General features: G+C 50.2%; 1 protein-coding gene across 7 annotated transcripts in view; it reads left to right on the top strand.

Moving 5' to 3' along the window:
• Nucleotides 1-3,572: 3,572 nt before the first annotated feature.
• PC (pyruvate carboxylase) overlaps nucleotides 3,573-13,254 on the top strand; it is a 102,830-nt gene continuing 93,148 nt past the window's right edge. For 2 of the 7 annotated variants that reach the window (XM_061407093.1, XM_061407096.1), the window contains exons 1-2: nucleotides 4,089-4,192; nucleotides 8,079-8,116. Coding sequence is in view for 1 of the 7 variants with exons in the window: in XM_061407089.1 (XP_061263073.1) it covers nucleotides 7,853-7,919; nucleotides 8,079-8,116 (105 nt within the window). In the remaining 6 variants the exon portion in view is untranslated. Of the gene's footprint in view, nucleotides 3,662-4,088; nucleotides 4,193-5,206; nucleotides 5,315-7,597; nucleotides 7,920-8,078; nucleotides 8,117-13,254 lie in introns of those variants that run through there. The other 5 variants (XM_061407094.1, XM_061407097.1, XM_061407095.1 and 2 more) reach the window with 4 other exon arrangements.

Below are 13,254 nucleotides of genomic sequence, written 5' to 3'. Positions count from 1 at the left end.
CCATTCTATTATTTTCCTCTATTTCTTTGCATTGATCACTGAGTAAGGCTTTCTTATCTCTCCTTGCTATTCTTTGGAACTCTGCATTCAAATGGATATATCTTTCCTTTTCTCCTTTGCCTTTTGATTCTCTTCTTTTCACAGTTATTTGTAAGGCCTCCTCAGACAACCATTTTGCCTTTTTGCATTTCTTTTTCTTGGGGATGGTCTTGATCCCTGCCTCCTGTACAATGTCACAAACCTCTATCCATAGTTCTTCAGGCACTCTATCAGATCTAATAAACAGGTCTTTAGATAGATACTGTCAGGAAGTGATTTCATGACCCCAATCCTTGCATCTCCTCATATCTGTGTGTGTTGGTCACTCAGCTGTGTCTGACTTTTTGTAACCCCATGGACTGTCGCACACCAGAATCTTCTGTCCATGGGATTCTCCAGGCAAGAATACGGGATGGGTAGTCATTGCCCCCTCCAGGGGATCTTCCCAACAGGGATCAAACCAAGGTTTCCTGCATTGCAGGCAGATTCTTTACTGTCTGAGCCACCAGGGGAGCTTATCATATCTAGAAAAGCACTAAATCCCTTCATGATGACATCAGCTCTTCATGACAAGCAGAAAACTTTTTGTAAGGTAAGTGCTTGATTGCATTGAACTTTATTTGGGGCAAAATGAGGACTGGAGCCCGGGAGGCAGCATCTCACATAGCTCTGAGAGACTGCTCCAAAGCGGCAGTGGGGGAAAGTCAAAATATAAGGTTTTGGTGAAGATACCATGAAGCACTCAATTTACAAAAGGTTTTTTGTTAGTCATGAGGATCTGATGTCACCATGAAGGGATTTAGTGCTTCTCTAGATATGAGGAGATGCAAGGATTGAGGTCATTAAATCTGTTTCTAAAAACATCCAACTATCTAAAGACCTGTCCACCAGATTCCCTGGAGCACAGAGTGCCTGACTCCACCCTGAACTCCCTTGGGGGTTATTGAAGGTCAACAGTTATAGCAGCAAGGGATTCAATCTTGTAGAGGCAGATGGCAAATGCCTTTGTTGTTCAGTCATTGGCAGTGTTCTTGGTAAGTGGCAATTTGTAGTTGACACTTATATATTGACCTCCCCCCACTAATTCTTTGGAGCAGTTTCTCAGAGCTATCTGGGGTGCTGTCTCCTGGGCTGCAGTCCTCATTTTGCCCCAAATAAAACTTCACATGCAACTCTCACTCTGTGCATCTTTTTTCAGTTGACAGTAATATTGTGCTGGAGATTCTAAGACCTCTGAGTTGGTGGATAATATGCGTAAGAACAGTTTGGGGTGGGAGGGAAGGTGGGGGTTCAGCAGTCTGTGTTTCCCACCAGCACCTTGTCCAAATTAGATTCTGTCTCTAGTATTACAGATGCCCGCACGGAGGAATGCATTTTCTAGCCACGTTGGACTCCCCACTCAGGCTTTTGCCTGGGCAGTATTCTCTATCTGGGGTAGAACACCCCTTCCAACTTTGGCCTCCAGGGGAACTCAACCTGGAGGTAGGAGAGAGCCTGGATGGAGGAATGTCTTGCTTCCTAACCAGACTTCAACTCATTTATATGTCTGAGCTAACTGTCCAAAATCCATACTACTTTTGTTCACAGCAGTCCATTTTCTGAAAATGGTGCTTTCCTGGGGGCTCAGATGGTAAGGAGAAGGCAATGGCAACCCACTCCAGTACTCTTGCCTGGAAAATCCCATGGACGGAGGAGCCTGGTGGGCTACAGTCCATGGGGTCGCTAGGAGTCGGACACGACTGAGCGACTTCACTTTCACTTTTCATTTTCATGGATTGGAGAAGGAAATGGCAACCCACTACAGTACTCTTGCCTGGAGAATCCCAGGGACAGAGGAGCCTGGTAGGCTGCCGTCTATGGGGTCGCACAGAGTCGGACACGACTGAAGCGACTTAGCAGCAGCAGCAGCAGCAGCAGCAGATGGTAAAGAATCTAGCCTACGCGGCAGGAAACTGGGTTCAATCCCTGGGTCGGGAAGATCCCCCTGGAGAAGGGAATGGCAACCCACTCCAGTATTCTTGCTTGGAGAATTCCAGAGGAGCCTGGCAGGCTACAGTCCACGGGGTCGCAGAGTCAGACACGACTGAGCAACTAACACTTTCACTTTGTTCACAGCGGTCCATATCTAGTTCTCAATTAGTTTCTTTGTTCAGACCTCCACCTGGTGGTATTGACATGAGATTCACCTGAACCTGAGCGAAGCCATCAGACTCAGAATTTCACAGGGACCAGCCAGCACTGAGCCCATGTTCCCTGAAAACGGGGTCCATCTCTTGGTTCAGCCAAAAGATCTGGAGAAGGAAGAATTTATTACTTGCAGCAAGAACACTGGGGATTTTTCTCAGAGTGAGTGATGTATCCCTGAACAGCAAAATTGGGAAAGCTTTAAGCTAAGGGTACCTACATATTCATGAACTGGCTTGGGTCGTATATGCCTGTTCATGAAGGGGCTTGAATGGAGGGGAATTCACCATAGAACTGGGGCAAAGGTTGACAGCTTCCAGTTGATCTATTGGTTGAGCACCTGGGGTGGTGAGGTGGGGCAGCGGTGAGGTGTTAAATCCTGCAAAATAGCTCGGGAAAGTGCTTTAGGCTAATCTTTATCATTGAAACAAAAGTGGAAGTTTACAACTGATTTATTATCTTTGCAGTTGTTAATTCTCTTACCTGATAACAGTGTTTGCGCCCTTAAGAGCATTATTGCTGAGACCTGTTCAGGGCCGCACTTTTTTTTTAAGTCATCTATCTTCTCTCACTGGCAGTAATTTTGGTTTGTTTTGGTCACTTCTGCATCCTCTGGTTGGCACAGAGCCCCATTTTGGAAACTTTCCGTTCAACCAAGCCTTCTAAACTCTCTAGGTCCTGAGTGGCCTCGATTTACAGACTAGGAAACTGAGGTTCAGAGAAGGGAAGTCACTTGTCCAAGGTCACACCGAGATTCCTCCCCATCGCCATCACCCCCCCCCCCCCCACCACCACAGCTGCTAAAAGACACAATCACATCAAGTCGTGTGGCACAAGCGCCATTTCCTTCCTCCTGCCCTTCGCAAACCCTTTTTCTCCGACTTCTCCTCCACCCACTAGCGCATATCTGAGTGTACCCGAACCCAGAGCCGGGTTGCTATCTGTTATGCTTGCGGCTTTGGGAGACACGTGCTACTCGAGTGAATGAATCGCATGGCCCCACCCCCGCCGACAGCCAATCACAGCCTGTCAAAGCACGGCCACTTCCGCCTATTGCGGGACGCGGCTGGGGCCTTGCGGCCCACGTGGGGCTCTGGAGACAAGGGAGTAGGCGGTGGTGTACCAGAGGCGGGCTCCCCCAGCCTCATCACCAATCAAGTGGCCCGCCGGGGACGCGAGGGGCGGGGCTAACGTGGGGCGCCAAGGCTTAAACGTGACGGGCGGGCGGGCGTAGGGAGGAGTCCTGGGCAGGGAGCGGTGAGTGACGGAGGATGCTGTCCAATAGCAGGAGGGGTTGGGCTGCCTGAGCCAATAGGAAGTCCGTAAGGCGGGACTGGGACTGCAGCAAGTTCGGTTGCGCGGAGACCGCAGCTGTTCCCTGTCAGTGGAGGCAGCGGCCGTAGAGGCGGTGGCGACGACTTGCGGCGGCAGCGAGGAGGTGAGTGCCGCCGGCGCTGTGCATCTCCCGCTTCCCGCAGCGGGTCGGAGCGGGTGGGCGTGCGCCGGCGCTGCCGCGGGGGACGCTTATGTAAGGGTCGCGCGCGCCAAGGCGGCTCGGGCTCCACGAGTGACGGCTGGAGGAGACGGCGGCGGGCGGCGCGCGACGCGGCGCGACGTGCGCCGCCCCTCCCCTCCCCCTCCGGCGGGGGACTGCCTGCGCGAGCCCTCCGCCCAGCCCTGGGACCCCTCCTCGCGGATCCCTCGCCCCAGTCCTCCAGGCTCGCCAGCCGGCGAGCATCTTCCCCGCGCGGGCACCGCCCGGCCTTGTCCGCCCCGCGCCCAGGGGGGCCGCTGGCGGCCTTATTCCTGCTCTCGGGCCCATTTTGCAGATGGAGAAGCTGAGGGCACGGAGCCTTCAGATGCCTCGCGCGAGGTCCCTGAGGGTTCGAACCCAGGTCTGTCAGAGTCCGGAGCCCAAGTGTCCCCCATCATACTGGAAGTTGCTCAGCTCTGAAGAAAGCCGCGGCGTGTAAGGAGAGGGTTTTCCGTGTTCCGAGTGCCTGCACTCTGCTTCCCGTAGGATCCTCCTAGTAACCCCTGGGGGGCATTCTTAGAATTCCACTTAGTTGCAGAGGTGGAGGCCTGGGGCGCCCAGGAGAGGTGATTAGGAGGAGGTGGGGCTGGGCTCAGTCCGTTATTTCTACAGCTTTTAGCAGTTTACGAAGTGCAGTGAGTAGCAGCTGGGCCTGGGGAAATGCCCTCCTGGGCATGCAGGCTGAAGCCCCGTCTGGGAGGACCTCCCATACAGGTTTCTCCCAGCTTGTCTTGAATTGTGTACTCTGAGTGAGTTCTTTCACTTCTGGGGATTCCTTTCCTCATTTCACAAGTGCTGGGGCCAGGTCAGGTCCCTCGGCCCCTGGCACCTTTGAAATTCTTACAAATCTGATTTTTAAGAGAGAAAGAGTAGGCCAGGAATCCCCATTCTTTAGCTGAGAAAACTGAGGCTCACAGAGGTGCCAATATTTGCCAGATCATAACCAGAGCCTCCCCAGTCTTTACCAAGAGGTCAACCTTCCGCTTGCTCCCTCAGCCCCTGCACCCACAGCCTTGGCTTCCCCCTCACTCTTCCCCTGCCTGTGTTGCAAACACTTACTCTGGGATGGATGTGCTCAGCATTTCTATCTGCTCGCAGCTACGGCTTTTCTGCTTGCCTGCTCTTCATCTAAACTCTTGAACCCTTGCTCGCATTCTCTGCACACTTGTCATGTTCAGAGCCCTAGACTGGGTGCTGCATGAACCAAGACCTGGGAGATGAGGTGCCCCAGGACTGCCAACAAACTGGTTGGGGGAGAGGAAAAGAAACAGAACGTAAGCAGCCAATCAGCATGCCGTAGATGTTTGTGGAGAGTGGGTGTGGGCGAGGTATGGCCCAAGGAGGACGTGGAGGAGGAAGTTTTGTAGAGGCTGGCACACCAGGGTGAGAGATACCAAGGCCAGGGAGAGGATAACTGGACTGGCTGGGGGCTGGATGGGCATGGATTGGGGAAGGCTCCATGGAAGAGGTGAATTGCGAGCCTTTTGATTCCACTGGGGCCAGCAGTGAAGAAGCAGTGATGGATTCGAGCGGCCAGGGTTTTACGGTGAAGTAGAGGTGAGTTTTAAGTAACTAGAGCCTACCAGAGGAAGGCTGAGGAAGGTGGAAGGAGAATGTGGAAGAAACAGGTTCCCAGTAGAGTGAGATGTTTGGTTGGTCCCCGAGCAGAGACCTCTGCAGGAGACGGAACAAGGCGAGGGCGCTCCCTAAGTCAGAAGTGAGGTTGGGTCCAGAGGCGCCAGGGGGCTTGGCTGGGCTCTGAGGGCCCAGAAGCAGCAGGCCTGAGCTACAGTTTGCTATGTTTGTATTCTGATAAGCAACCTGTGAGCAGGCGTCCTTGTGAGAAGTTTCTTAGTGGCTGCTCGGCCTGTCCTGAAGGAAAGGGCTTTGCTCACTGTAGTTGCTCAATATCTGTTGTTTAAATTAGGCATCCATTCAGACTTTCCCCAGCTTGCCCCAAGTCCCCTCTGCACCTTATGTCTCTCTCTTTCTCTACTGAAGCCTGCTGCAGCTCGATCGACTCTCACCGCCAGCATCACCCCTCAGAGGGGTTTGCCGTGGGGTTGTGAGCCCAGTGGATCCCTCCTGCCTTTGATGCACCTGTACAGGCGGCTTGCCTTTTTCTTTCTTTCTGGTCCGCTGCCTTATTTTCTTCTGTCTCACTTCCAGAGCCCTGGGTGCTGTGCTAGGTGTCTGTCCTGACACTGGCGTGGGGAGTAGGGCTCTGCGGGACTGCAGACCGAGGTCTCGTTCCAAGTTGCAGCCCATTCTGGTGCTGCAAGAATGATTGTCACAAATCGGAGGATCTGGGCGGAGGGCCTGGGCAGCCCAGGGCCGTCCACATCCCTCTCCAGCACCCTTCTGTGTGAGCGGGACACCTCACGCACCTCGGCGTTGCCCTTGAGGATAGATGGGCCTTCTCTCTGGCTGCCTCCCAGGAGCACCTTACTCTTCTGAGCGGGGCCTCCTCCCCCCCATCCGGAAAGTGTGCCTGTTCGGGGGCTACTTTCTCTCCTGGAGACGTCCTTCACAGAAGTGGGGCGTTTTGCCTGCTCTCTTGAAGCTTCACCTGGGCCCGCTTGACCCTGTCTTCCCCTCTGTCCTAACTGCCTCTAGTCTCAGCTGTGGAAACTTTGCCAAACTGTCAAAGGAGTGGGGCCTGATAGTGGAGGGTGGGAAGATGACGAAAAGAGGAAACCATGTCCTCTTACTGAAGGGAAAGGTGGGACCCCACCTCCTGGGCTTTTTCTTCCACTTGGCCCGCAGGTACCCTCTTCTGCCTCAGCCTCATCTGAGACGACTCGCTGTTGCCCCCTCTTCTGCTTTTATTCCTCGTGACCTTGTTCTCTGCAGGCCTTTTCCTCTTATCTTGTCCTGGCAAAATTACTCTTCAGACTTTTCTGCATTAAGCCTTGCTGAATCTGTTGAGTTGGACCTGGGTTCTCTCTTTTAATCATAAAGATGATAAATAATGATTTCTCGTCATAGTAAAAGCCAGCCTTTGTTGAGCTCTTACTACGAGGTGGCAGGGACCTTGCTAAGCCCCTTTTATGAGTTATTTATCACAACAACCCTACAACAAAAGTACTGTTAGCTCCTTGTTTACAGATGAGGAGCTGTGGGTGCATAGCTCCCCCAGAGCCACACAGCTAGCAGAGAGCGCAGCTGGGGTCCACTGCACACCGTCAGGCTCAGGGTACCTGCTTGGGTCCCTCTCGTGTGTTATCCTGTTGTTAACCTCTCTTAGCTCGCCTCCAACAACCTGCTTTTTGGCGCTTGGGGAGCAGAGCCTGTGCCTTCTGGCACGGTGCCTATGCAGGGTATGTGCTCAAGAAGTATTTTAATAAATTGAATGGCCCAAATATTCATTTTCAGTCTTGACCTAATCTACCAAGGCAATTGCTTTTCTCGGAATACGGACTTAGTTCATCTGATGGTGCATTGGCCTGTGTCTCCATTTTGCTCTTTCCTGGCTGGTAGTTAAAGCTGACGGACAGGTGTGGTCATTCAAAATCAAGCAGTCAGTCTGTAAACTCCAGAAAGTGGTCAGGAGCCACTGTCTGGGCTCCCATGGGCCCGAGCACAGAGTGTGCTCTTCGTGTGTGTGGAGTGGGCGGGGGAGGGGTGCTGCTCTCTGCAGGAAAGGATCTGAGGACCTAGTCAGTGAAATAGGAGACGTGATGGCTTCTTCCTTTGGGTGTCAGGTTGCAGAGAAGACAGGAACCAGGCTCAGAGAACCAGACAGGAGGCAGTGCCTAGGGGTTGGAGAAGGCTCTGCAGAGAAGATAGGCCTGGGGCTAGATGGAGTGGGCAGGAGGACCAGGCACTTCAGATCAAAGAAGAGAAGTTTCTGGAACTTCTTCTTCTTGTGTAGGGGGTGCCAGAAAACTTGCTTAAATGCTTCTTACTGGGCCCATCGGCTAAGATCTGAGCACGTCCTCTGTACCAGGCAGGGTGCCAGCCCTTGGAGCGTGTGTGGCCTCCTCAGCAACCCTCTGGCCTGGGTGGAGGTGTCGCTCCTATTTCACGGAGGAGGAGACAAGCCTTGAGTGGTCCTGGGAGTGGGTGGCCAAGCAGCGGAGCCCAGGCAGTTGTATGGCAGAGCGTGGGTGCTCTCGGCCATGTGTGGCCTGGTGTTCCCCCCAACTCCGCCCGCCCCCAGGTACCCCTCCCTGAGATCAGGGGGCAGGCCCGGGGCGGGGGGGCAGAAGCACAGCAGCAGGTCTGCTGTGGGTTCTAAGTGTGTGCTTCTGTCTCGCCTGGGTTCTCTGGGGAGCACTTGGAGAGAAACGAGGTAACACTGTCTTCTTCTTTTATTTAGATAGTGCCTGCCTCCCAAGAGCCGACAAAACACTGAGGGTAAGTCTGTGCCTGGATCCAGGTCAGTGGGATGTGCGTGGGTCGTCTCCAGGAGCAGCCGCTGTAGATGTTAGCAGCCCTGGCACGTCAGTGATCAAGCTCAATCAATAAAAAAGGCCAAGCAGTCCGATTTTTGGAAAATATAAGCAGTCTTTGTCTGTTCCCAGCGCTCTTGGTTTTCACAAGACCGTGGTGTCTGGCTCCCTGCTGGCCCCAGTTGGCAGCTAGCCTGCCTCAGCAGGAGGCCCAACTTCTGGAAGGGTGTGGCTTGGGAGGCCTGTCAGGGGGAGATGGGTGTGGCTCCTCAGGACCTCAGGAAGCCCCCCTGTAGGGCCAGGCAGCCTCTGAGGAGACCCCTTGAGTCCATGTGGAGGGCAGGCAGCTGGGCAGAGGGACCTGGGGAGGCTGCAGCCAAGCACAGGGGTGGCTCTGTTGGCTGGCTGAAGCAGCACTGGACGCGTGTCCCCAAAACGATGTAGGCGGGGGCGGTGGACTTGTCCCCTTCCCCCGGTGGCCCTCCGTGTGGCAGCGCAGCCCTTGACAGCCTCCTGCTCTTGAGGTTGCCCCCCCTGCAGGAAACGCCACTGATTGCACCGACCCTGGCGCCTCTCCTCAGCCTGAATTCCGAGGCCCCTGATGGTCTGAGAGCGCGCCCTGGCCGGGCATGGTCCTGGCTCCGTGCAGCGGCCCGCCTGCATTTCAGACGCTGATATGCCTCCCTGCTCCACCCAGAGGCCGGCCAGCCGCTGCCCCCGTTTCGCAGCCAGGTTCCTGGCTCAGGGACTGCGTTGCCCAGAGCTCAGGCCAGTGCTCAGCATGGGGATTCCTTTGCCCGGGGATTTTTCTCAGATGACCCTTCAAGACCCATAAGCTCTTCTCCATCCTGAGATTTTTCCATGTCCTCACATATCCTAGGTCTTGGGCCAGCAGTGGCTGTTTTCCACCCCGAGATGGCATTTGCTTGGGAAAGCAGGCCGAGTGTAAAGGCAGATGGCATGAGTGGAAATGCCCCTGGACCTTTGACAGACTCCACCCTCCTCAGACTCCATGGTCTGTCCTCTCTGCTCTCAGCCTCCCGTCTTGGCTGACAGAGTGAATGTTGTCACTCTTACTGGCATCCCTGTGGGAGAAGAGGGGCAGCTGGGTGACGGTCCCAAACCACCTCCCTTATGGAACTGAGAAACTGGGGCCCAGAGGAAGCTAATGAGCAAAATCCAAGATTCCGACCCCTTTCCTCTCCCTCCCAAACCCCCACCAGACTGTCATCTTTTATTGTGTGTCTTCCCTAAATCCATCCGTTGGAAAGGAAAGTTAGTCGCCAGGAAGGGCCTTCTCCCAGATCATCTAATTTGTTAAAGCTTGCTTGGCTTCTCAGTCCCTGCATCCTTCCTGAGTCCCCAGAGCTTTGCTTAATTACCGTAACTAAGACTCTGCCATTGAAGGTTCCTGCCCTCCCCTGTCCTCCTCCTCTCTGTCTCCTTGGTGATCTGGAGGGAGGTGGATGTGGCTTTTTTTTTTTTAATGCCAGAAGGCATAACTCCTGGTCATCTCCACATGCCACATTGCTGCCATTGCTCACCCCTCATCCTGATTTGCCTGCAGGCCAGGGGCAGGCTGGGGCAGGCTGGGGTGTCCAGGGCTGCTTTAAGTACATGTCCACCAGCTGTGTGTTGCAGGGGCCAGATGCCATGCCGCAGCTCCTCTCCTTATTGACATCCTGGCTGACGCCTGGGGAAAATTCCACGGTCTGGCCGTGCTGAGTCATTGCTGAGTCATGCTTTGTCTCTGAGGATGTGAGCGTCACCTCCTGCAATGCCTGTCACTGGTCAGCCCAGGATCTGGCTGCAGTTACTATATACTGAGATCCGTGTTGCTAATCTTTTCGATTTGCCCATCACTGTATGCTTCTCCAAGTGCTTTTTCTAACGTGCTGTTTTATCAATACAAAATTTATTAATCTTAAATCATTCATAATAAGTAGATTCTTTATCCTGGAAAACATTCCTCTCATAAATGAGGAAACTGAGGTTTGGAGAGACTAAGTGACTTGGTTAGTTTTGGGTGATTGGTGAGTGGCATGTTGGGGTGAGTTTTTTTTATCCCCTTACCCTGGATTTCCGTGTAATGCAAAGATTTTTCAGAAGTAACTTTGGTTGAAAAAATTGAGTTTCAGTTTGTTTAAGTCACAGACTCAAAAATCTCATTCTTCCTTTAAGGGCCAGTCTTTTACATCTAACTTTGAAGTGTAGCCTACAAATCTTTCTGTTCTATTTGTGATTCTAGAAAATGTTCACAATCATTTTAAGGGGCCTTTGGGTTAACACTTGATCCATTTGCAATCTTAACTCATATGAAGATTTTAAATTGAGTTTATGAATTATATTCAGCGTCCTTTAGTTACTGCAGTTTTCTGATTAACAAAATCTTCCATAGTCCTGTAAATCTAATAAACTGACTCTTAAATTTTCTTATACATTCCTATATTGTCTTGTCTTATTCTTTTTACACAGCTTGATTGAGGTATTTTTAACATAAAAATTGCACATTTGAAGTGTATGATTTATATTTTGACATATGCATGCTCTTGTGAAATCATGAGCACAGTTAAGATAGTGATTGTCCAAAAGTGTCCCTTGGTTATCCCTCCCACTCACTCCTCTCTGCTTCCACCATCTCCAAGTAATCACTAATTGCTTTCTGTTGTTATAAATTAGTTGGCACTTTTTGGAATGTTGTGTAAGTGAACTCGTATGGTATGTATTCCATTTTTGTCTGGCTTCATTCACTCAGCATAATTATTTTGAGCTTTGCCCGTGTTGCGTGTTTCCACAGTTCTTTCAACGGCTGAGTAATATTCCGTTAGTGGACATCCCACGATTTGTCTGTTTACCTGTTGTTGGTCATTTTAGTTGTTTCCAGTTTTTGGCAATTTTAAATAAAGCTGCTCTGACTCTCTGTGTACAAGTCTTTGTATGGTCATATACTCCTTTTCTCCTGGGCGCAGGCGTAGGAGTGGAGTGGCCGGATGGTGTGGTAGGTGTGTTTAACTTAGACTGCCGAGCCGTTTTCCAAAGCGCTCGTGTCATTTTACAGTCCTGCCTGCAGCGAGTGAGCTGGTACCTCCATCCTCACCAACTCTGGAGATGGTCAGTGTTTTGCATTTTAGCCATTTTAAAAGGTATGTAGTAGTATCTCATGGTGGTTTCAATTTGAATTTCTCTGGTGACTAATGATGTTGAGCATCTTTTCATATGCTTACTTGTCATCTGCTAATACTGATTTTAAACAGTAAAATTCCAACTTAAGAGAGGAAAATGTGCTCCACTACAGGGCAGGGCATTAAGTGGCAGAGGATAGTTGACACCTAAGCCTTAAAAAATACATTTGACATGGCAATTTCAGCTCTAAAAATGTCACCTAAGCTATAATGGGACAAGCACACAGACATACCCGGCTGTTCGGACCAGCACTTTTATGGCAAAAAGAAATGTGAAACTGGTACTTCCCTGGTGGTCCAGTGGTTAAGATACTGCACTTCCAGTGCAGGGGTTGCAGGTTCAAACCCTGGTTGGTTTGAACAACCAACATGCCATGCAGCCAAAAAAAAAAAAAAAAAGACTCTTTAAGGGCTTCCCTGGTGGCTCAGTGGTTAAGAATCTGCCTGCAGGTGACAAGGGACACCAGTTCAACCCCTGGTTCTGGAAGATTCCACATGCTATGGAGCAATTAAGCCTGTGTGCCACAACCACTGAGCCCACCCCAATGAGAAGCCTAGAGAGTAGTCCTTGCTCCCCACAACTAGAGAAAGCCCAAGTGCAGCAGTGAAGACCCAGTACAGCCCATAAATAAATAACTCTTTTTAAAAAAAGTAAAACCACCAAAAGGTACACGAGAAAAGAATTGCAACATGTAATCTTTTATTGCCTCATACAGTGCAGCTTTAGAAATAGCCCACATACCTTATCAAACTGTGACTCTGATCTGTTCCCACAGAACAGGAGCCATGATGCTTTTACTCGAGAAAGGTAAAACAAGGTGTATAACACCTTACTTTTGGTTATCTGGGAATGTCAACACCTCATTTGTTACTTGGAAATGTTATTCCAGTTTTTTTTTCTGGATGCTGGGATTATAAAATTATGTGTTTAAAAAAATTTTGCTGTGTCTTTTAAATCAGAGTTTTGAAAAATTTAGAGCAATGTGGCATTTATAACACTATTTGGAGCTTAAGATCAAGTATAGAGTATTTAAGTATCAGCCTTCTTTTACCCATATATATTTCAAAAAGTTGTTTGTGGGGACGAAAACCTCTTTAAATGCCATATGAGATTTAGATTCCTGGGGAATGGTGTAATAAGGACTTCTGAAAGATACTCCTCTGTATAAGAAAAGAAAACTGGCAATTACTGGCAAAATCAACTTGTTCAGAACTCTGTAAATTAACCAAAGGCTTGCAGCAACCCAAGGTACATTTATTCAAGAAAAATGGCTGAATCTTGTTTTCAACAAAAAATTATGAGGCATGTAAAAACAAGAAAGAATGGCATGTACAACTGGAAAAGATGCAATCAGTAGAAACCATCCCTTGAGGAAACTCAGACCTTGGACTTTAAGCAGAAGATTTTAAATCATCTGCTGAAAAATATGTTTAAAGAACTAAAAAAAGTATGAGAACAGTACCTCATCAAATATGATCAGTAAGTGATAGAAATAAAATTCTGGAGTTGAAAATTATGGTAACTAACGTGAAAAAAGTCACTAGAGAAGCTCAACAGCACAGTTGGGCAAGTGGAAGAAATGGCAAACTTTGTTTTGCCCTTTTTTTTGTTTTCTTTCTTAAAGGCCTTGCCATGCAGCTTGTGGGATCTTGGTTCCCTGACCAGGGACTGAACCCACACCCTTAGCAGTGAAAGTGTGGAGTCCTAACCACTGGACCGCCAGGGAACTCTCAGGATCAGCAAACTTGAAGATAGGTGTATTGAGATTAAACACTGAGGAACAAAAGGGAAAAAAAGTGAAGGAAAACAAACAGAGCCTCAGACATCTGCAACATACACATGATGGGAGTCCTAGAAAGAGGGTAGAGAAAAAGGAGAAGAATGAAGTTTGAAGAAATAATAGCCCCAAACTTCTCAAAT

Source organism: Bos javanicus, chromosome 29 (genome assembly GCF_032452875.1).
Source record: "Bos javanicus breed banteng chromosome 29, ARS-OSU_banteng_1.0, whole genome shotgun sequence".
Lineage (NCBI taxonomy): Eukaryota > Metazoa > Chordata > Mammalia > Artiodactyla > Bovidae > Bos > Bos javanicus.
The sequence above is the reverse complement of the archived record's forward strand: the minus strand, read 5'-3'. Positions and strand labels throughout refer to the sequence as shown.